Source organism: Mus musculus, chromosome 18 (genome assembly GCF_000001635.26).
Source record: "Mus musculus strain C57BL/6J chromosome 18, GRCm38.p6 C57BL/6J".
In the NCBI taxonomy this organism is placed as follows: domain Eukaryota; kingdom Metazoa; phylum Chordata; class Mammalia; order Rodentia; family Muridae; genus Mus; species Mus musculus.
In genome coordinates this window covers 19,959,204-19,981,700 of record NC_000084.6, presented here as the reverse complement: position 1 = coordinate 19,981,700, position 22,497 = coordinate 19,959,204, and the positions used below count along the sequence as shown (strand labels likewise).

Below are 22,497 nucleotides of genomic sequence, written 5' to 3'. Positions count from 1 at the left end.
TGGTATCAACCTCAGTTGTAACCCCTTTGACGAAACTCTATCTCCAAAAATATTTACATAAGGACTCATAACTAGCAAAATTACAGTTATGGAGTAGCAATGAAAATAATTTAATTTTGGGGAGTAAACAACAACATGATGAGCTGTATTAGAAAGTCACAGCATTAAGAAGGTTGAAAACCACTGTTCTAGACAACACTTATATTTGCTGAAGAGTATTGTAAAAGTCAAATGTCATTATTTCATAGTCTTCTCTGACTTTCCTATTTCATGTTAGGACATGTATAAATTCTCAGTATGTCTTTTCCAAATTACCTTCCTCTTAAAAAATTTTAAGAATATATCTAAATATATAAATAAAATAAAAACAAGCAAAAGAATGTGAGAAACAGGTTTCCTTTATGAGTCTAAACAAGTGTCTGAGCGAATTAATTGTTTTACTTTCAGGTCGTGGACAAGTACAAACTGATAATGAAAGTTCAGGACATGAATGGCCAATTTTTTGGACTAATCAGTACATCAACTTGTATCATAACTGTGCAAGATTCCAATGACAATGCACCCACATTCAGACAAAATACTGTAAGTTTAGAAAACCCAAATCTACCTTTGTTTCAGCTATTTCTGTTTATTAATTTGGGCTTAAAAAGGTATTGCCATCCTTTGAGGCATGTGCTCATTTATGAATAAAACTGCAGTTCAAATATATAACATACACATCTATACATATCCTCTGTTTCCTAATTTTAGTATTTATGTGATCTACCTCTTGTTGAAGTATAATAACATTAGTCTACATTTGTAGAAAATATTCTTTATTTTAAATTTTCATGAAAACAGGTTATTTTGGAAATTAAGAAACATTTTACTTTGTGACGTTTTCTAAAATTCTAAGTGACTTTCTTTTCTTCTAGTATGAAACTGCTGTGGAGGAAAATACATATAATGTTGAAATCTTGCGCATACCTGTAGATGATAAGGACATGATTAACACTGCCAACTGGAAGGCAAATTTCACCATCTTAAAAGGAAATGAAAATGGATGGTTCAAAATCACAACAGACCCAGTGACAAATGAAGGTGTTCTGTGTGTTGTGAAGGTAAATAGACGAGTGAGAACTGTATGTCAGTGGTTTTATCAGCTCGGTGGCAGCTTCATCAGAATTCTGTAGTAGCCAGTGAGAAACAGAAGAGGTTAAAGTGTCTGTGCCCACATGACTGCCATCTTCATTGTCTCCTAGTGTCTGCCAGAATACTGGTAAACTATGATGATTTACGTATCTTCAGCGACACCCCTTCCAAACTTACTGAGCTCTATTTAAATTCTTAGTATAATTTTGCATAAGTCACTGTTTTTGCACCTTACGTTCCTGAGCTTGGGTCTATCTTTATAAGAGATACTTTTTTTTTTTAAATGCTACTGTGTCCATTGGAGCCTTACTTTCTCCAGGGCCTATTCTCAATGTAAATTAGGAGCCCCACATGCTCATTGTTCTCTCTAGGTGATATGTCTGTTTGAATTTTTTTTTTTTTTTTTGGTTTTTCGAGACAGGATTTCTCTGTATAGCCTTGGCTGTCTTGGAACTCACTTTGTAGACCAGGCTGGCCTCGAACTCAGAAATCTGCCTGCCTCTGCCTCCCAAGTGCTGGGATTAAAGGCGTGCATCACCACTGCCTGGCGCCTGTTTGAATTTTAACTCTAAGAGACAATACCTAGGGTGAATACAAGTATTATATACGACATCTCTGAATAGATCTATTTTTATTGTGCATATGGTTATTTGACTGGATGCTGTGTTCTTTGTCTCAAGATTTTAAGGCAGGAAGGTCTTTGTTTGACAAGAACATTTGATATTTCTACCCTAGAATAAAAGATAATAGTGTCCTGTGGTCAGGTAGTATGTCTATTCACTGACTAAGGGCCACTTACCTTATTAATAAGAATATAATGGTAACCTTGCTGGTTTTAGTTGTTTTCTTATTTAAGAACTCTACGAGATTGTATATCAAGGCCTAGAATGTGGACAGTCAGATATTCAATCTTAGTATCACACATCTATTTCAGCATGTTCCTGCTTCACTGATTCATTTTCACTGAATTTCAGATATATAGACTAAACATTTTTCACCCAGCAAACCTTGAAACATATTTATTTCCATTATTTATAACATGACAATTTCACCTATTTTTATAATTATACACACAAATTCATAGTTTTGCATTTAACATAATTTATAATCCTACATTTAGTATTTAAAATTAATAAATAGGTGTGAATTGTTCTGTACATATACATAATTATATTTCTACATATAGTGAATAATTTAGTTTTTAAAAATGATCAGTAGTTCTGAACTGTGAATATTGTGTATGACAGTCAATGAAAGAGATTGCATATAACTTAACCTTCGATGTTTCTTCTCCTTTAGGATAAAGTATTAATGCCTCCAACTTATAGTAATAGTAGTAAATAATGATAATAAGCAGATTGACAGTGATAGAGGAAAATCAGTTCCTGAAAGGCCATAGGCGATCATCCATCCTGGATGAAAATCTGGCTTATAAAATTCCCATGCTGGTGACCTTTCCAAGACACCATGCCCCAGTAAGCTCATTTTTAGCAGAACATAGTCACAACTTAATGACTGTCTGTAGTCTCTTCTCATAAGGCCCAGTTACAGTCTCATGTCTACACCCTCTAGTAAACTACCACTGGCAGTAAATTGTCATTTACCAAATACCAGGCATATCAAGTGCTTACATGAGAATAGACTATTCATTACTTAACTTACAATCAATAAATGCATTATTTACTTCAATTTGATTGATTTTAATAATTAAACTATTCATAGATTAGTTTAAAACTAAAAATATTTAGATGAAATTACCTGCTTCTTCCTTAACAACTGGGTTCTTCTAGAGGAATCAGTAAGCATTGCCAGCTTCTCATTTGACATTTTAAATGCCTCTCCTCTCCTCTCCTCTCCTCTCCTCTCCTCTCCTCTCCTCTCCTCTCCTCTCCTCTCCTCTCCTCTCCTCTCCTCTCCTCTCCTCTCCTCTCCTCTCCCTTCCCCTCTCTTTGTCTCTCTGTCTCTGTCTGTCTGTCTGTCTCTCTCTTTTACACACACACACACACACACACACACACACACGCACACACGCACACACGCACACACACTCCATGGGCTCTTAGAATCTGTTTTTAAAAGTTGAGGCAAGACTCACGCATATATTTCTAAAGTGTACTTTAATATATATTCAAGGAAGAAAATCAACTCTAAAATGTCAGAGTAGGAGTGAAAATTCTGATTTAATGACTATGAACTGAACCTTAGGAATCCACAAGGATTCCCCACAATGTTTTGGTATGCAACCATCACTGGAAACCACTCACCTCAGCCATGCCCACCGTTGAACTTGGTTTACTACAGTTGTTCCCCTGAGCTTTGTTTCTCTAATTTGTATCTAGGATTTACATTCCTATTCGCAACTGAGATTTGCATACAGTTCCTTTCTTTTGTACAGTTGCTGTTAGATTTTCCTCTATCACTATCAATCTGTTTACTACCATTACTAATTTGATCCTTGTTTTGTCAAGTATGCAGATGCTGCTCAGCTGTCTGTATGAGTAAGATTGCTTGATTTTCAAGCAGGAAGAACTGAGGCTGAAGCCTCAACACTAATGTAAAAACCTTGGCATGGCTGAGTGTGCCTATAACAGCAGTACCTGGGAATGGGGATGGGGAAAGCTTGAGGCTGAAGCCTCAACACTAATGTAAAAACCTTGGCATGGTTGAGTGTGCCTATAACAGCAGTACCTGGGAATGGGGACGGGGAAAGCTTGTTGGCTAGCCAGCCTTGACACAATGGTCAAATTTGGTTCAGGTTGAGATCTTATCTCAAGACAATGTGGAGAGTGATAGATGCAGACTCCAGAAGTCCAGCCTTCTCTGTCTCCAAACCTGCATGTGTGTAAACCTGTACATTTATATAATGTAACATACATGCACTCACACACACACACACACACACACACACACACACTCACACATATACACACACAATTTATATTCCTACTTTCCTGTGTATTAAAAGAGAATAGAAAAAAACCAACATCATTGAATTTGAATATTTATTTTATTTTCATAGTCCCAGATTGTTATTTCTAATATCACTTCCAGTTTTTTGATAAGTAGACAGAATCAAAGAGAAGTAATATGCTGTGGCTCACATAAGTAATACCTGTCGCTTGTGCTCCACATGCAACCGCAGCTGAATGTCTACCCTTCCTTCCCAGGACAGGAAGCCCTGCCCATTCAGCCAGAGCGCTATCCACGTGATGCAGTGCCTTTGTTATCACACATTGCTCTTCCAGCATCATGTCATATGGACATATTCTTTTTATTTCAAATTTGACTTATCTGGCTTGATACAGTATCTTTGCATTGAGATGAAAGGGTATTTTCTTATTGAAATTTTAATTAGGTTTTACTTTTCAGAATTCACATTCTAAAATACCTCATTTTTCTAAATCAACTGTTGTTAGTTTTTTCTAACATTCTTTACTCAATGCAATTTGTACCTGCCATGTTGCATTCTATCATATATATGTATATGTACCATATATATGTATATATATTCATTCACAAAATCTTAGAAAACCAAATTCATCACAACAGCCAACACTCATCTTGAAAGGTGAATATTTCTAAGAAAAGACTTGTGCAGCTCTATACTTGGTTACCTTTTAAACTCATGAGTAGTTTTTCTTTCATAAACCAAACACACTAAGCACAACATTTGGAATTCACTTTGACCATGTCTCCAAAGAGTAGTCTTTCTTAAAAGTTGAAGTTGTTGGGTTTTTGTTTGTTACTTTGTTTTATTCTCATTTGTTTGTTTGCCTATACGTTTTCTAGAGAGAAAGAAAGGACATGGAATTGGACAGATGGGGAGGTAGGGAGGGATCTTGGAGGAGTTGGAGAATGGGAAACAGTGTCCATAATCTATTATGTGATTAAAAGTTATTATTATGTATATAATAAGCACACATACATGCACATTCATATACCCCTACTCAAAGGAAAAAAAAGAACGAGGTAGGTGAGTTTGATTACTGTAAAAGAATTGTTCATTTCTAACATCCGGGCTCTTTGTTGTTAGCCAGAACTATATTCGAGGGATGAATGTACTTTTATCTTCTTTTGTACATGAATCTGTTGACTGAACAAGAATTACTTGTGTATAGTTCTCTTAGTTGCCTAGAACTTTCTAATTTGTCTTGATCCAAATAAGCTGGGATGGGAAAAGTACAGATCTTGGCCATTTTTACATGGAAGGACCTGGAGTCTCTCTCCATGAATTTTTAGGGGATTTGTTAACACTTCGTGTAGAAGTGAGGTATTTTTGAATAATATTTTAAATTAATGATACAAATGTATAACTTAGTATAGAGAGAACTTGCATTCTTTGCCACATTGACTGTGAGCCTAGAGAGCTGGCAGGAAGATGCTATGAGGCTTTAGGAAGCTGCCCTGGATCGTGCAGCTACACTGAGTCAGAGCCTTCAGGCTTCCCTTCACGACCTCCACACCCTCACATTTCAGTGTTGTCCATGTCTCTGTGTGGCTGCCCCAGCACATGATTTGTGAGATGGTCCTCAGCTGCATCTAACAGATGGATCTTCATCTTGCTGCTTGCTTCCCAGTTCTGGGATATACTAAGAATAACTTCATATGTATGCCATAGGTTCTAAGATTTAGGAAATGTTTTTATTTTTTAGCGGGTATTAACCTATTAATACTATAAATATTAATAAGGACAGTATGAAAATAATTTTATTCATCAGTTATTTTTAAATTGTATGTATATATGTATGTATGTATACCTTATGTATGTAGTGCCCATGGAGGCTAGGAGAGGCTATCAAATCCCCTAGAACTAGCTATAGGCAACTGGATGTGAGCTGTCTGAAAAGGATTCTAGGAACAAAATTCTGATCCTCTGGGACAGCAGTAAGCACTGTTAACACCTGAACCATCTCTCTAATCCCTCATATATCTTTTTGGATTTTGTTCACTATTCGGCCAGTGAATATTTTGATAAGTATAAAGATGATCAGAGAAAACATCCTGTGATTTCCTTCACAGTAGAGCAGAAAATAATGTTTTATAGATTTTGCTAGGTTGTTCTGTTCTTAAAAATCTCTTATAGCTAGGGCATTTATTTAAATGTTCCTGGAAGCTGATGGACCAAAATTAGAGATTAAAATGTACCCGTTAAGGAAATGGTCTGTGGCCAGGCTACGCGTCTTTAAACTCTTGCCCAAATGAAAACTTTTGACTTTGGAGACTTTCCCTTTCTCTCCTTCATACAGCTGCTGTGTAGAATGGGGGTAATAATGACATTGCTGCTGCACACAGGTGTGGGGATTTAGTGAATTTATACTCCCTGCTTAAAGCTGTGCTGTATGTCAGCAGTGACCACTGTGGTGGAGTTTATCATTTTGATAGTCTTCTGCATTTCTGTTGTGAGAAGTCCATATGGTAAATGACAGACAATGTCAAAGTGCCATTCTTAAATTGTCAAGAACATAACTTGTGGAACAGAAGGCAGCATTACATCTTTCAGGAAGAAATCATCAGAACCCAAAATGGATTCCTAAGAAGAAACAAGACCCTTGGTAGATTTTGATTAGAGGAAATACAGGCTAGTGATGCCTCACTTAGATGTCTCATATAAAGATACTTAAAATAGATGTGTGGGAGCTGAGTAAGGGGACACAGCAGTAATCTTAGCACTTGTAAAACGGAGAAAGGAGGATTATCCTAGGTTTAAGCCAACTTGGACTACACAGCAGCAAGACTTGGTTTTAATTGCTCAAAGATGAAAATATACAAATTACAGCAACAGAAACCAAATCAAACAGATTCTCAAAGCCCCACAAACACAACAAAACACAACAACAACCAGACATTCACAATGCCCACCAGTCAGAAAGTAAATAAAATCTTTTCACCTTTTAGAAACATCCAACTTTACAAGATTTCTCACTACCAGAGGTAGAGCCCTAAATCCAGCTTATTAGACATTGACACAATTCTGTAGTATTTCCAGGTACAGAATAAGTCTTTTTAAAATAATGAAACTAACAAACCAAAAAAAAAAAAATAGTTAAGGGATTTCTTTCACACTGCTATGTAAAGTTATCTTTGGAAATTTTAGAGGTGAGCCTTGGCCAAAGCTGGTTGACACAGGGTCACAGTTCTAGCAAGGAAGAAAAGTCATTTTTAATAAAGCACGAGTGTGAATGTATTATGCAGTCCTGTCCAAGTGACTAGTTACTTGAAATATCAAATGTATTGCATACTGAGGTAACATGTATCTCTTCTACTTTAAAGCCACTGGATTATGAAGAAAATCGTCAAGTGACCCTAGAGATTGGTGTGAACAACGAAGCTCCATTCATTAAAGATGTTGCAAACCGAATTCCCACCATGAACCGGGCTATGGTTACAGTACATGTGAAGGATCAGAATGAGGGGCCAGAATGCAAGCCCCCAGAGCAATATGTGCGGATCAAAGAGAACTCAGCAGTTGGGTCTAAGATCAATGGCTACAAGGCCTACGACCCTGAAACCAAGAATAGCAATGGCTTAAGGTACACAAATCTCTGCAGCCGTGTGGTGACAGAGTTGTCATAATTGAAACAGGTAATTTATTTTGAGGTATGTTGTAACACCAAAGACTTATAAAATTTCTTTTTACTAATAGGTACAAAAAATTGCAGGATCCTAAAGACTGGGTCAGCATTGAAGAAGTTTCGGGGTTGCTTACCATATCAAAAACCCTAGACAGAGAAATAATGGCTCCAAGAAATGACATGTACAATATTACAGTCATGGCAATTGACCAAGGTAACAAAAGTATTAATTTGGTATTTTATAAAATAATTGAAGAATACATTGTAATTATCCTTATGGTGAATAAATATTATGGTAAATATACAGACTTCTTGAACATTACCTCAAGACTAGTATTTCTCTTGTCCTAGGAGATGACTTTGGCGAGAAGACACCATTTATTTCTGGTTTTGTATGTTTTGTTGTTTTGGTTTGTTTGTGTAGCCAAAGGTGCTTTTAAATTCACCATACAGCCAAGGATGTCATTTCTCGTTCCTGATCCTCCTACCTCAGCATACTGAGTGCTACAGGGTTGCACTCCACACTAGGAAAAATGCTTTTGTTGTTGACATAGAGTCTTATTCTATAGCCCAAGATGACTCAAGTCCATTATATAACTCAGGCTCGTCTTTAAGTTGTGGCAATTCTCCTGCTTTAGCCTTGCCCATGTTGGGTTTATAAGTGTGAGCCATCATGTCCAGCTAAATAACACACATCCTATTTATCTTTATAGTCTATCTGCAAGAACTTAGTTCTTGCACGGTTTTGTGGCAAAGGACAATGATCAAACTTAACCATGAGACTAGATGAAGTGGTCTCCTCAGACTCTTTACATATCTTTGTATCACTTTACCTGAAGGCTTCCCCATTCATTAATTAATTTTCAATAAAGCAATTCATTAAATTAATTAAATTTACATGCTGATCGAAGATTCCCCTCCCTCATCTCCTCTCAGTCCCTCCCTCTCAAATCCCCTCCTCCCCATTCATTTACCCCTTCTTCATAAAAGGTGTGGCTTCCCATGGATAATCAACCTGCATATCAAGTTGCAGTGGGACTAGGCAGGACCAGGCAGCCCAGTTAGGGCAAAGTCAGGCAAGAGTTGTTAAGGGTCTCACATGAAGAGCAAGCTGCTCATCTGTTACATATGTGTAGAGGGGACTAGGTGTGTCCCATGAATGCTCTTTGGTTGGCGGTTCAGCTTCTGTGAGCTTCTATGGGGCCAGGTTAGTTGACTCTGTAGATTTTCTTGTGGTGTCCTTGATCTCTCTGGCTCCTTCAGTATTTTCTTACCCTCTTCCTCAGAACTCCCAGAGTTCTGCCTAATGCGAGTCTTTGTACCTGTTTCTATCAGCTGCTCAGTGAAGCCTCTCAGAGGGCAGTTATGCAAGGCTCCTGTCTGCAAGTTTAGCAGAATATCAAATAGCGTCAGGGGTTGACTCTCTCATGGGATGGGTCTCAAATTGGGTCAGTCATTGATTGGCCATTCCCTCAATTTCTGCTCCATCTCTATCCCTGTACATCTTTAAGCAGGACAAATTTTAGATGGAAGTTTTTGTGAGTAGGTTGGTATTCCCATCTCTCTTTTACTCATTCAGCTAATTATTAAATCCTTCTAAACTTGAATTTTAGTTTTTAAAGTACATTTCCTCTATCCATGGCTTTATTTTAAATAACAATAATTTCAATGTGTTATATTACCCCATACTCATTGAATTAGAACCTTTGGTTGTGAAGCTTTTATGTAATATATTAAAACCTCCCTATGGGTTTGAATGTAACATGGGACTAGAATAATATTTCTATAACCACTTCATCATGACTCATTAACATCCATGAGTCCAAGGAAAGAGAGCATTCAATTCACCATTTACTTCTATTGTTTATAGCAATTCTGGCAAAGGGCTTGTTGAAACTTGTATCCGATAGTATCATCAGCAGGAGCCATCTTAATCTGTAGCTTTTATTCATTTATATTTTTATTACCCATTCATCTAATAACCAAAGATTATATTTTCAGGAAATATAGATTCTCTCTGTTACACTCAGTAACCCATGCTTCCATATGGCATGCTCCAGTAGTCACAAGAGCTGAGAAATAGAGCTAGCTTAGATGACCATTATGGATAAAGAAAACATGTTACATATACACAATGGAAATTCATGTCTCTGTAAAGAAAAATAACTAGTGACAGTTGCAAGAAATGGATACAAGTGGGATTCATTATGTTAAGAGAAAAGTGCTAGATTCAGAAAGACAAATACCACATATTTTCTCTCATGAGTTGGACCTAGATTTAAAATTATGTATTTGTGTGTATATAAAAATAGAGAGTAAGATTTACTTTGCTTTTTGGAGACTCTACGATAGGAATCTGAGACCAGCACTGAGACTTGTCCCTTTCCCTTCTCAGAGGGTAAATCATGCACAGGAACACTTGCAGTGAACATCGAGGATGTGAATGACAACGCACCAGAGATAATTCAAGATTATATTGTTATCTGTAAGCCAAAGATGGGGTACACGGACATTTCAGCTGTGGATCCTGATGAACCTATCCATGGCCCTCCCTTTCAGTTCAACTTGGCAAACACTTCTCCAGAAGTCAACAGAATCTGGACCCTCAACCAAGTTAATGGTATTACAGAAAGATAACAATTCATGTGATTTGAAACAGCAGAATAACTATTGGAGGGTTTACATATTAATTTGCACAAAATATGATGCAAAAGTTTAGGATGTTAAATTAGTTTTCTTCCAATGCATATATTTGTGTGTATATGTGTGTGAGTGTATGCACATGTGTATGCATCTGTTTATAATATGCATATGTTTGCCTGTGTGTATGTCTATGATGATAGATGCTAGGAGAGGGTGTCAGATTTCCTGGAATTGGAGCTATAGGCAGTTATGGACTGTCCAATATGGGTTCTGGGAACTGAACCCTGGCCCCCAGGAAGAACAGCAAGTGAAGAACAACAAAGCTATTTTTCCAGCTCCAGATACCATATTCTTTCATTCTACTAAACTGTACATATACTGTTCTTTCTGCCTAGAAAAATCACTTTCACTGTGTCTCAGTTTCATGCTAACATAAAATGCATGCATTGCTTACTACCGCTCAAATAAGCTGCATACCCTGAGTATATGCACAAGGATGAGTCAGGCAGGCAGCACCTCAGCTCAGATGCTTAGCCTCTGAGGACTCTTCCCACAAGCATATGCAGGGCCCTGTGACATTATCCATCATGTGTCAGAACACCTCTCACCTTGTATGACCGTGGTTTGCCAGCTTATGTCTCTCACTTTCAGCACTGAGCCCAGTACCTAGCACATAATAACTACTTAAAAAGTTATTGCTTAATCAGTGCTTTATGAAAAAATACCTAGGAAGGGAAAAGAGCACAATAGGGCAAGAGTGATTGGGTGTCATCAGTGTTTAAAGGTTTTCTTAGGAGTGCTGAGTACTTGGGTCTAAGGAAGGGTAAAATTAGGTGGTGAGGACCATGTCCTAAGCTGAGGAGACTGATCTTTGTACTGTAGGTGACAGTGGGGTATGGATTGGGACTGTGGAAAGGAGGTCATATTGCATCCAGATTTATGTCTTATATAGATGACAGTAGTGTCCGAATATAATTGGGAGAGGGCCAACCTGAACAATAAGGGAAATCCGAGGTTGAACTATTACAAGTATATGAGACGGCTTTAGCTTATCCAGTGGTCTTTAGAAAGGTCAGTGATTTGTATAATCTTTCCTTAGATACTGGTGTTGCTAAGTACTCCAGTATAAGCCAAGAACCACTCTTAATTTTCTAGCAAGCTTTCAGGTGCAAGGTGTAGCCAAAACCCAACATTTCTAACAGACATTTAAGCTGTACAGATTCCAGGAGCTTTCTGGGCTGTATTCTATGCTGCATATGGTCATATTTTTGTGTAATGAGAAGTAGTATAGTTAGCTGTGTTATGGAGATTATTTCTACATACAAGGCATTAATCATACAGGGAGTACTATGCTTTCTGGAACACTGTCTTTTCTAAAAAAGGGTTAAAAGACAGCAAAAAAGTAAATGGCTTAGTGTTACATATAATTTTAGGAAGCACGCTTCCCTTGCCTGGTCTTCTTGTCTGGTGCTGTGGCCCTTTTTGACTTAGCTCCGAGATCATGGCTCTACTGCCTCCACTTTCATCTTGCCCCGGTTCCAACTGAGAACACCTAGAGCTACCGCTTGAGTTCCACAGGCCTTCATCCCCATGGCTGGTCTGTCAACCACCAACTGCCGCTCTGATCTCACTCAGATCCCATGCTAGCTCTTTCTGTCTCCACTTGCTGCTTGCCCATGTTGTAATGACTGCCCAGGTCTCACCCAGCTCCTTTTAGCCCTGTGAAAGGAAAACACTAAAGACTTTTATATTTTAAAACTGATCAGATAACTCAAAGGCTGGGCTAAGAGTATCTCACCCCATCCTCCATGGCCTTCGAAGGCACAACTGCGGAGGTCACAAACTATCAGTACCCTGAGAAACCTACATGTCTGTAGGTCTTAGTCTGACTCCGAATCCTCTCCTCCCTTCTCTTTCTGTCGTGCCTAGAAATCCTGTCTTCTCTTTCACCCAAAAATTAGCTTCTACCATCTTTATTTACCCAATCAACAATTAGGCAAACAGTTAGGGGAACTCTCTCTACAGCTTAAAACATGAAAACTGAGAACATTCTCTGTGTATTGCCAAGCACTGATTCTTTAACAGCATATGAATTAGAATTAAAGAAAAATTTGACCCTGACATTAAGAATCAGTTCTTCTTACTCTGTAAAGATCAGGGGAAATAAGATATGGCTGGAATGCTACTAGGTCAATTCAATACTAGATTAATTTTGTTTATTACTATTATTTTGGCCTTTTGAAATAGGATCTCACTAAGTAGCTCAGGCTAGTTTCAAATTCACTGTCCTACAGTCCCCCCTTTAGTCTCAAGTACTGAACTTAGGTGTGCATTCCTTACCTGATCCAAACTTATTTTTTAAGGCTTTCTTTCATAGAATTACAAGTGGGCACATGTCTAAGGAAATGTTAACTTCTGCAAAGGGTTGAAGGTATCAAAGGCAGCCCCCTTTGTATTTTTTGAATTTGGAAGTCTGTTTCATTTGATTTTTGTTTGTTTGTTTGTTCCCTGCAAGAGTGGTAGAATAGATTCTGAGGAAAGAATAAGCACTCATTACAAAGAGCCTTGGGCTAGGGAGAGCTCAGTCTATAAAGTGCTGTCTGTGCAAGCATGAAGACCCAAGTTCAGTCCTCAGAGCCCACATGAAAACATCAGGATAGAGTAGTATCAGTTTCAAATCCTAGAACTGATGGTTGGGCAGGAGATGGGTGGAGCGCTGGGCTTGGCAGCAGGCAGACTAGCTTAATCTTGAAGTGCTAAGTAATGAGAGATCCAAAAACCAAGGTGGTCAGTTCCTGAGGAATGATATCTAAGTTTCTTATGGTATGTCTATATTTAAGCACACTTTATGTGCACACCTGTCCATACAAAATAAACCAATCAAAATAAAATCTTTTTATTTTCTTCAAAGATACAGCTGCTCGCCTGTCCTATCAGAAAACTGCGGATGTTCAAATATACAACGTTCCTGTTACTGTAAAAGACAGAGCAGGCCAATCTGCAACCAAAATCTTGAGAGTTAACCTGTGTGATTGTACTCATCCCAGCCAATGTCCGCTCAGATCAAGGAGTGCAGGAATTACCCTGGGAAAGTGGGCCATCCTTGCCATCTTGCTGGGCATTGCTCTGCTATTTTGTAAGTACTTTCATTCACTTGAAGATAAAATGAGAAATAAAAGACCAGAGGGGACTTTTGGGATAGCATTGGAAATGTAAATGAGGAAAATACCTAATTTAAAAAAAAAAAAAAAAAACAACAAAAAAACCAGACTATCCAAAAGGATCTTGAGAAGTGACTATAGACAAGCAACCATCAGCAGTGATTGCCTTTTACAGGTTCCTGCTGTATTCTGTGGTAGCTGAGTTCTACTTGAATCATCACTACATGAGGGAACACAATCCTTTCGGACACAGGTTGCATGCTTGGACAAGATTGTTGAAATGTCTCCAGCCTACTGATTTCTGCTTCCATTTATCATTTATAGAAAGAACCTGCTCTTTGGGGGTACAATCGAGTTAATTGATGTGAAATTCTTAGACTGGTACATTTTAAGTTTCTAACACTCAGTTATCATTTTTCATCAAACCAACAAAATACATATATCTTTAACACCCACTAAAGTCCAGAAAATGGTACTAGGTAGGATTCATTGTTGAACAAAATAGAGAAATTAAAACAAACAAACAAACAAACAAACAACAACAACAACAAAAAAAAAACCCAACCAACCAAACAACAAACTAGAACCAAAATGTCAACCATCACCAAAATGTTTTCTTTTGACAGGAGAAGAAAGTAGGATTACAGTAAGTAGAATGACCACACTGCTGTTCATGTGGTAGATCATCAGTCTTGGCCACACATTTTAACACATGGTCTAATCACCAGGTCATGCCTACACGACATAATTTGGGAAGTCAGTCCTGTGGCATCCCTAAAAACATGGGCTTTCAACGACTATCTGGTCTGAAGAAAGTCAAACAATGGTGTTGAGCCTCCTGTGTCTAGACAGAAGTGATTTGAAGGGAGAAGGGTTGGAAAATGAAATCAGAAGGAGAAGGAAGTGGAGGAGAGGCAGAGTGACCCTTCAGGGGACAGGTGGTATGTAAATCAGAGCCGTCTGGGTGGCCTGAAGTCCAAGACATCTGTAATAGGGCCAACACTGAGCATATCTGATTGAGAGGCGTGGTGGTGTTGTCAAATCTGCACGCTAAACATGGAATGTCCTGAACTTTCTATTCTTGTTTTCCTGTTTGTTTGGTTTGGCTGTTGTTTTGGTTTTTGAGAAAGTCTCACTGTGTAGCCCTGGCTGTTCCGGAATTCACTACATAGACCAGGCCCAGTGTGTAATTTTCATTTCATGAATTATTCATAATTATTTTCTTTCAACAAATTAAGGGCTTTAAAATCTTAGGTCAAGGGCCTATGGAATTGTAGGCTGGAATTGCAGCCATGGTTTGTCGTTGTGCTAGAGGGTCTTCTGGACGACTGCATGTAGCAGTTATTACTGTGGCGTTAGTGATCACATTTTCTTAAATCTCCTATTATTACGATGTAGCATGGAAGTCTAGATAAGATATAAAATGTGCTTAATTTTGTTTGTTGAAAACAATCTGATCTAAGGAAAAAAAGGGGGCTTTTAAATTTTTATTTATTTTTTAAATTTTCCAGTTGGCAAATTGGATGAGTAAATATCGTTAATGTTTGACTTAAATAAATACGAGCTACTTTTAAGATCTACAATTGAACTCATGATTCTAAACACTTTCACACAAAGAAGAGGATTCCTTCTGTTAGAAATATCACCACAATGCACTTGTGATTACTGCACATTTCAAATTGTGTCTGTAAATTTTGAAAACAAGGATATTTCAAAGGATGCCACAGTTAATGTTCTTATTGTCCTCCTTTGGCCCAAAGAACAAATAATAAAGGATGGTTGCTTTATTCTATGTTTGAAAAATTAAGTATGGCCTTTTAAAACTGTATTTCTTAATATTATTTTTACTTAGCGGTACTGCTAACTTTGGTATGTGGAGTTGTTACTGCCCGAAAAGGAAAACACTTCCCTGAAGATTTAGCGCAGCAAAACTTAATTATATCAAATACCGAAGCACCTGGGGATGACAGAGTGGTGAGTCATTTCTTTGGTGAATAATTATCTCTATAGTTTTAAGATCCATCCCTGTGAAGTTAGTAGGAGTGAATTTACATTTGTAAAGAGTTGTAATCTTATAAATTGTTACATCTTCAGTCTGTCAGTATTCCAAAGCTTATGGTGTGGCACTTACTGAGCTTCGTAAAACAAATTTACTCTTCAGGTTTAACTTTTCTACTTTTTGGTAGCATTGAACTAATCTTAGTCTTTTGTTGTGAATTTTTTTTTCTTACTACACTAATCACTCTGATTGCTTTCTGCAATCTGTGAGATTCTTTGACCCCCACTGATGTCTTCTTTTGTTATAATGCAGTGCTCTGCCAATGGATTCACCACCCACACTGCCAACAACTCCAGCCAAGGCTTCTGTGGTACAATGGGGTCAGGAATGAGGAATGGTGGGCAGGAGACCATCGAGATGATGAAAGGACACCAGACCTTGGACTCCTGCCGTGTGGCCGGGCATCACCATACCCTGGACTCCGGCAGGGGAGGACACATGGATACTGACAACTGCAGATACACATACTCAGAGTGGCACAGTTTCACTCAACCCCGACTTGGTGAAGTGAGTTTCCTTAGATGTTTTACTCTGAAGTAAAGAACAATCAGACACTGATATTAATGTACATTTCCAGAAACTGCTTTGCCACAGTGTTTATGAGTTTCCTCTTGTTAGTCACTTAAAAATGCTTTGGTTTTGTTATAGTCTTTAATTTTTAAATATTTTGATTCCTCTGTCACATTCATTCAGTTTCTAGACCCTTATAAGATCCAGGGACGCCAGGCGTAGTGGTGCATGCCTTCTAATATCTGCCCCTGAATGGTGTATCTTTTAGGTGTATCTCTATCTTATAAACTCCTTGGATAAGAAAAGAATGTGAAGAAAAATTCTAGTTCCTCACAAATAGACCTTTTCCAAATTAAATTTGTATTTTGCTATGAAAACATAAACTTCTAAATGCAGTTTTATGTTAAAGACTCCACACTTTACTGAGGTGCAGCTTTAGCTTAGAAAGCTGCACAATTAAGTTAAGCCAGACATTATTTACTTAGTTTACTTTTCTTATTTACTCTAAGTGCATCACTTACGGTGAATCGAGGAATCACCCGCGTAGACAATGTACAGGGAAATGACCCAGTTCATGGGGACATTTAAAATTTATTCTTAGTAATTTTGAAATATACAGCACACCACTATATGGATTGTTTTCAATACATAAAGCATACTACCAGATATAAAGGGCCTTATCTAGAAAGAGGCAATGATGAGGAAGAAAGGGTTCAATGAGTGGGTCTCAGTCTAAATCAGCAGTGTTAGGATGCTTTTAAAAATACAAATGCTTTTGTTTCATTCTAGGAGAGTCTAATTCCACTGCTGTGTGTGTGTGTGTGTGTGTGTGTGTGTGTGTGTGTGTGTATACAAAGTCTCACATGTGATTTGTATGTCAGGGAGGGTAGGGTAGGGGTCCTGTTTAAACATTCTTCTCAATGATTCATGCCTGAATCAGAGGGAACTTATGTGCTCTTAGCAAATATTGTACCAGACATGGTTAATTCTGTGATGGACAGAATATGGGTAATATTCTAGAAGAGGGTTCTTGGTCACTGCCTATATTATTATTATTTTTGTCTTACATTGTCACATTAAAGTTTTTACATGTTTTATATTTAAAGATGGCATTCATGTGAGATTATAAGAATTGTCAAAGCTCCAGACACTCATTTAGGAACGCCCTTCAGTGTTATAACTGGGAGGAGAAGCTAGCAAGGTCATGGATAAAACAGTTGGTAGCAGCCAGCCAGGAGCTGAGGATAAGGGAAAGGCTGTGCAGGTCAGCATAGGGAACCTTGAAGATTGGCAGACGTGCCAGTGAAACATAGTACTGAGGGTAAGGGAAAGAGGGTAGCAGGACATTGTACTGAGGGTAAGGCAAAGGCGGTCAAAGGCTTGGCTGCCTCAGAGCTCAAGTGTAGCATCTGCAGTGTGAGTTAAATGGATGATATTAATTTCATTGATTTTTCTGGGGATATATCTCTGGCTTTTGGATATGTTGGAATGCAGAATTTTTTTTTATGTTCCTCATCACTGCACAAGATAGAGGTTTAGTTCATGGTCATTGTATCCTTACGAGTGATGGGCACGAGTAGTATACTTCCATCCATTGCTCTTTCTATAATTAGTTTCCTGAAATAACAAAGTGATATTGGAGGAGAGGTTGACTTAAAAGTAACACAAGTTAGTAAACTAAAGTTATTTTAAACCAGAACCATTTGGTATTCACCTACAGATTCTAACCATTTGATATATTGTCTCCATCATGTGAACTGACCTCAATATAAGATGTAACATTTGGGGATAAATATTTAATTATGACTTAAGTGTACTTAGATATAACATTTGTAGACCTACTTTTATTTTGATGAATTATTAAAAATGACAACTATACTGATTTATGATATGGCTGTAATATAGACCAATCATGTGCATTTTTTGTGTGTAGGACTCCATTAGAGGACACACTGGTTAAAAATTAAACATAAAAGGTAAATAAAATAAATTTTCTGTTCATATGTTGAAGTTGTTTTAAAAAAATAATACAATCCTCTTTTTTGGACTTTACAGAAATTGCATGTGTGTAATCAGAATGAAGACCACATCCCATCCCAAGACTATGTCCTCACCTATAACTATGAAGGCAGAGGGTCTCCGGCCGGCTCTGTAGGTTGCTGCAGTGAAAAGCAGGAAGAAGAGGGACTTGACTTTTTAAACAACTTGGAACCCAAATTTCTTACATTGGCAGAAACATGCACAAAGAGATAATGCCAGTGGGTTACAATTTGAGATAGCCTTATCAGACATTCCAGAAATTTGAAACAATGATACTGTAAAACAGACTCAGTACTTATACAAAATGGTCTTGAGTTATGCTGGCTTGACATGTGATATTCTGAGTGTAGTCTAGTGTAAAATTGACACATATTCGGAAGAAACCATTTGTGAAATTCTGATCTTTTCCAGGAGTTTTGTGCTGTGTGTAACTCTCCTGCAAGGTGAGGCAGGAACTGTGCTCCAGTTCCTGGTCTGTTATAGGGTCACGAGATCCTGGCTGTGTGCAGGGCATGTATCTTCAAGTACAGCTAAGGTATACCTACATTGTGTGGCTAAGAGCTTCTGCACATATTATTTTCTCCATTTTACAATCTCCCCCCTATCAATTTGCGTTGTTAATGCAGTTTGTTGCTGACCACTTTTCAAAGAGTACAAGTGTTAAAACAGAGGACCAGAAGCGCTCAAGCTGTAGTAGTAGAGTTAAGTAAGGTCCACAGAGAACTCACCCTGTCAGGAGGATATTTTCCAAACAAATGAAACTATTAGTCTGAAAACAGTTAAGTTGTACCACTATCACATCCTTCTAAGGATGGTTTAAGAAACAAACAAAACACCAAGGAAGGATGTTTTAGGACAGAACAAACTTATGATGCATTGCATTAAAACTTTTGCAGAGGTGAAGATCGAGGGCCTGACTCTTTATAATTTCTATCAAATACTTTATTGGACATTGGAAACAAACTTTTGTACGCTGGCCTAATGTGTGCCAATTTTCTGTTTCAGCACCTTCTGAAGCCAGTGTTTATTTGCAACCAAAGTATGCACTGGAATGACATTTAAAATACAAAGGAAACAACAAGGAAAATGACAATGATTGAAAATAAGGCTGGGGATGGCTTATCTTGTAAAAAGAAATCAGGATCTTAAAGGAGTAGACTTCCTTCTGCCAGGCTACAGTGGGCTGTGTGACACCTAAAAGTGTCAGCTTCTGCCTGCTTGAGTAATTTGTTTAAATTTAGAAACATATATTGTAGTTTTAGTGGGGAAGAAAGAGACAGCCACATGGAAGAGTAGATTCATTTTGCAGGATATATATACATTTGTGCATTCAAACATTAGCAGCCAATTACGAGATTCAGCCCTCTACACTGCTGGAGCCTACGGCTTCCTGGCCTGCAGTTCACAGAAAGGATGTGGTTTTCTTGGGACCTAGTGTTGACAGATGCTGAAATACATGCTCTACCGCTCTTTTCTTCTATGTCTTCTCTCCTTTTCTTTTTTTTTTCCTTTCTTTTATTCTATTCTGGGGTATTGGATTACCTCTGCGTATTGCCTGGCCTCAAAATCTTAGTCCTCCTGTTGCAGTCTCTGGATATTAGAATTATAGGCAGATACTACCATTCTTGTTATTGAAGTAGAGCCAATTGGTCTTGTCCTTTAAAGTTGGAGCCTTCATGGTGCTGGGAGATAGTGGGAAAAATGTTGTTACCTTCATGTGGACTCAGAATCATAGCTTTGTTTCCAGAACCCACTCAGACTTTATGTGAAAGTAGCTCTGGCAGCCGTCCAGAGAGTCAGCCCTTCTTTTTCCTGTCTGCCAAGGCTGCTTGAAAGCCCTGCAGCAGATTCACTGAGCTGGCAAATCTTCCAGAAACTCTATAATCCTTCAGAGTGACTTTATTTTTATTTTTATCAGTTTGCTTTGTTAGAGGGGATTTATCACTTACAGAAGAACCAGGAATTTTGGATCTATGCAGGAAAGACCTTTTTCAGACCTCTTCTCATCTGGAATATGAAATCAGGAAAGTGGGCTGCAATGGGGGATGTAACTCAGCCTGGCATGGACAAAATAAAGGAATTGAGTCCAAGCTTTGCGTAAAACAGGCATGATGACAACATGCCTGTAGCCACAGCACTTAGGAGGCAGGGAGCAGGAAAATCGAGGGAGTTCAACATTCTCCATAATTATGTAGAAGCTTGAGGCCAGTTTAGGTTACATGTGGTGAGTCTTTGGATGGGCCAGAATTGTTATACTGGTCAAACTACATGTGCATCTAAGATTTTGATTAGATTTTAATTTTTTTCCTGTTTTTATTTTACCCCAAGGGTTACTTTCATGATAGACTTTTGAAACAATCAATTTGTTTTTTGTTCACAGCATCATATAATATTATACTCTTCTCACATGTATAGGTGAAAATTGTGCTATTTTAGTGTGTAAGAAAAATCATCTCTCCTTTTGTAACACTTTCCTTCCCTCCCCTGGGTTTTTATGTAAATGTACAGTCCATTTTTTTCTTACATTTATAAGGAAGAAGTTAACTGTCTAAAGAACAATTGGAGTTTATTTTTCAATGTTATAAACAACTTTAATTTGACAATTAAATTGCTTTTGAACCTTGTCAAATAAAAACAAACAAGCGTTGAATGTGTGAAATAGCATTTTCTTGATGAGGAATGTAATATAGTGATGTCAAGTTGCTTTCCCGTCTTTGCTGGGTGTAAAGAGTAAAGAATCAAAGGTGAGACCACAGCAGATTTGAAACACTGAATTCCAGACTAGCACAAAAACTAAAACATTCCACAGTACCTTTGTTGTGTAGGGGTGACTATGCTACAGAACAGGACACTGGACAGTTGTCAGCATCATCAGTATGCACTGGGACCAGGAATTGTTAAGGCAAGCGCTCCAGATGAGGACTGCCTGGTTCTGACTGCAGTGATACCTGAACTTGATGACGAGTAACAGCTCATAAAGGCTGAGCCATAGCTCCAGCCCCGTTTTTCTCTGGTGTAGGAATTTACTAATAGAATAAAGGGGCTGTATTTTTGTGACATACGTGGAGTGCACTGACATTCTTTCTACCCCTCACAAAGAAGCTGTTAGGATCTAGTGATGTGCGCGGTTAGCTGCTCCCCCATGTGTTTTCTGGTTTGCTTTCTGGTGAGCTGAGAGTTCCTCTTGAATTCTCTAGGCAGGAAAGGCTGGTGTGTTCTCTTTATTCAGCTCCCTCTTCCCCACAGCTTCTCTTCCAGTATCCACAAGAGGGTGTGGGACACACCCTTCAATGACTCAGACTTCTCCTGTTCTCAGGATGAGCACATTGACGTGACTCACATACTGGCGTGCCTACACATACTTCCCCAAGCTGAAGCACCTACATCTACTCTGGGACCCCGAATATTGAACTTCAGCAGAGAAACCTGCATCCTTTCTCATTTATAATCCTTGACTCCTGTGGGAAATGTAACCCTTGTGGGGAGAAAGCATTTTTATGTCTATGTAAGATTTACTCTGTGTGTGTGTGTGTGTGTGTGTGTGTGTGTGTGTGTATGTACACTCAAATGAATATAAGTGCCTTCAGAGACCAGAAGGGGACATCAGATACCTGGAGCTGGAGTGAGTTGTGAGGTGGTCGTGAGCCATCCAACATGGATATTTGGAACTGAACGCTGGTCCTCTACAAGAACTGCGAGCACTCTTACTACTGAACCATCTCTGTAGCCCTAGAAGAAAGCACCTGTCAGTTCTCTTAGGCAGTATTCCCACCAGCCTATATTCCATAGGCAGCATTTTGTTCTTAGATTCTGACACTCTTTACATAGATGCTTTACTACTATTCTTTCACAATGCTTTATGCTAAATATGCTATGTGATATAAATACATGCACATTATTTTTTTTTAAAGATTTCAATTTCATCCTTAATGATTCAGATGCTTTTATGTATGTAATCTGTAACTCCCTAGTGTCACTGAATTACTGGTTAGAAAGCTATGTTATAGCTGAAATTATACTGGTGAATCATGCAAGCCCTGTGATATGATGCAATGTGCTAGAAGCTAAAGGCAGTCTTACAAATTACTCCTATCCTATTGGATTGTTTCTTTGAAATATGAATCATCATAGACAAGTTAAAACAGACATATAATAATGTAAATTCACTTGAGGAAATGCCAAACAAAAGAGGCTCAAGAAAGAGCGAGCACAGAGACAAAAACAATGATACATTGATGACTTTAGTATATACCTTTAATGATAAATAAGCGTAGGTAAGTTTAGTTTGTAGAAGAAACAGTGTTTGATAGTGATGTCTGAGAGGCAGACAAAGTAACAAATCAGAGAAAGATTAGACAGTGTGAGTCAGAGTCACGGAACT

The 22,497-nt window shown here is 38.2% G+C and overlaps 1 protein-coding gene across 4 annotated transcripts in view; it reads left to right on the top strand.

Annotated features, from left to right (window-relative positions):
• Positions 1-20,771, top strand: part of Dsc3 (desmocollin 3) — a 41,481-nt gene extending 20,710 nt beyond the window's left edge. For 2 of the 4 annotated variants that reach the window (XM_006525593.4, XM_006525596.3), the window contains 9 exons: positions 448-582; positions 915-1,100; positions 7,402-7,661; positions 7,775-7,917; positions 10,099-10,323; positions 13,258-13,482; positions 15,360-15,481; positions 15,819-16,073; positions 18,132-20,770. In XM_006525593.4, the coding sequence (XP_006525656.1) occupies positions 448-582; positions 915-1,100; positions 7,402-7,661; positions 7,775-7,917; positions 10,099-10,323; positions 13,258-13,482; positions 15,360-15,481; positions 15,819-16,073; positions 18,132-18,329 (1,749 nt within the window). In that variant the 3' untranslated portion in view covers positions 18,330-20,770. Of the gene's footprint in view, positions 1-447; positions 583-914; positions 1,101-7,401; positions 7,662-7,774; positions 7,918-10,098; positions 10,324-13,257; positions 13,483-15,359; positions 15,482-15,818; positions 16,074-18,009; positions 18,053-18,131 lie in introns of all 4 variants that reach the window. The other 2 variants (NM_001291809.1, NM_007882.3) reach the window with 2 other exon arrangements.
• The last annotated feature ends 1,726 nt before the right edge of the window (positions 20,772-22,497 follow it).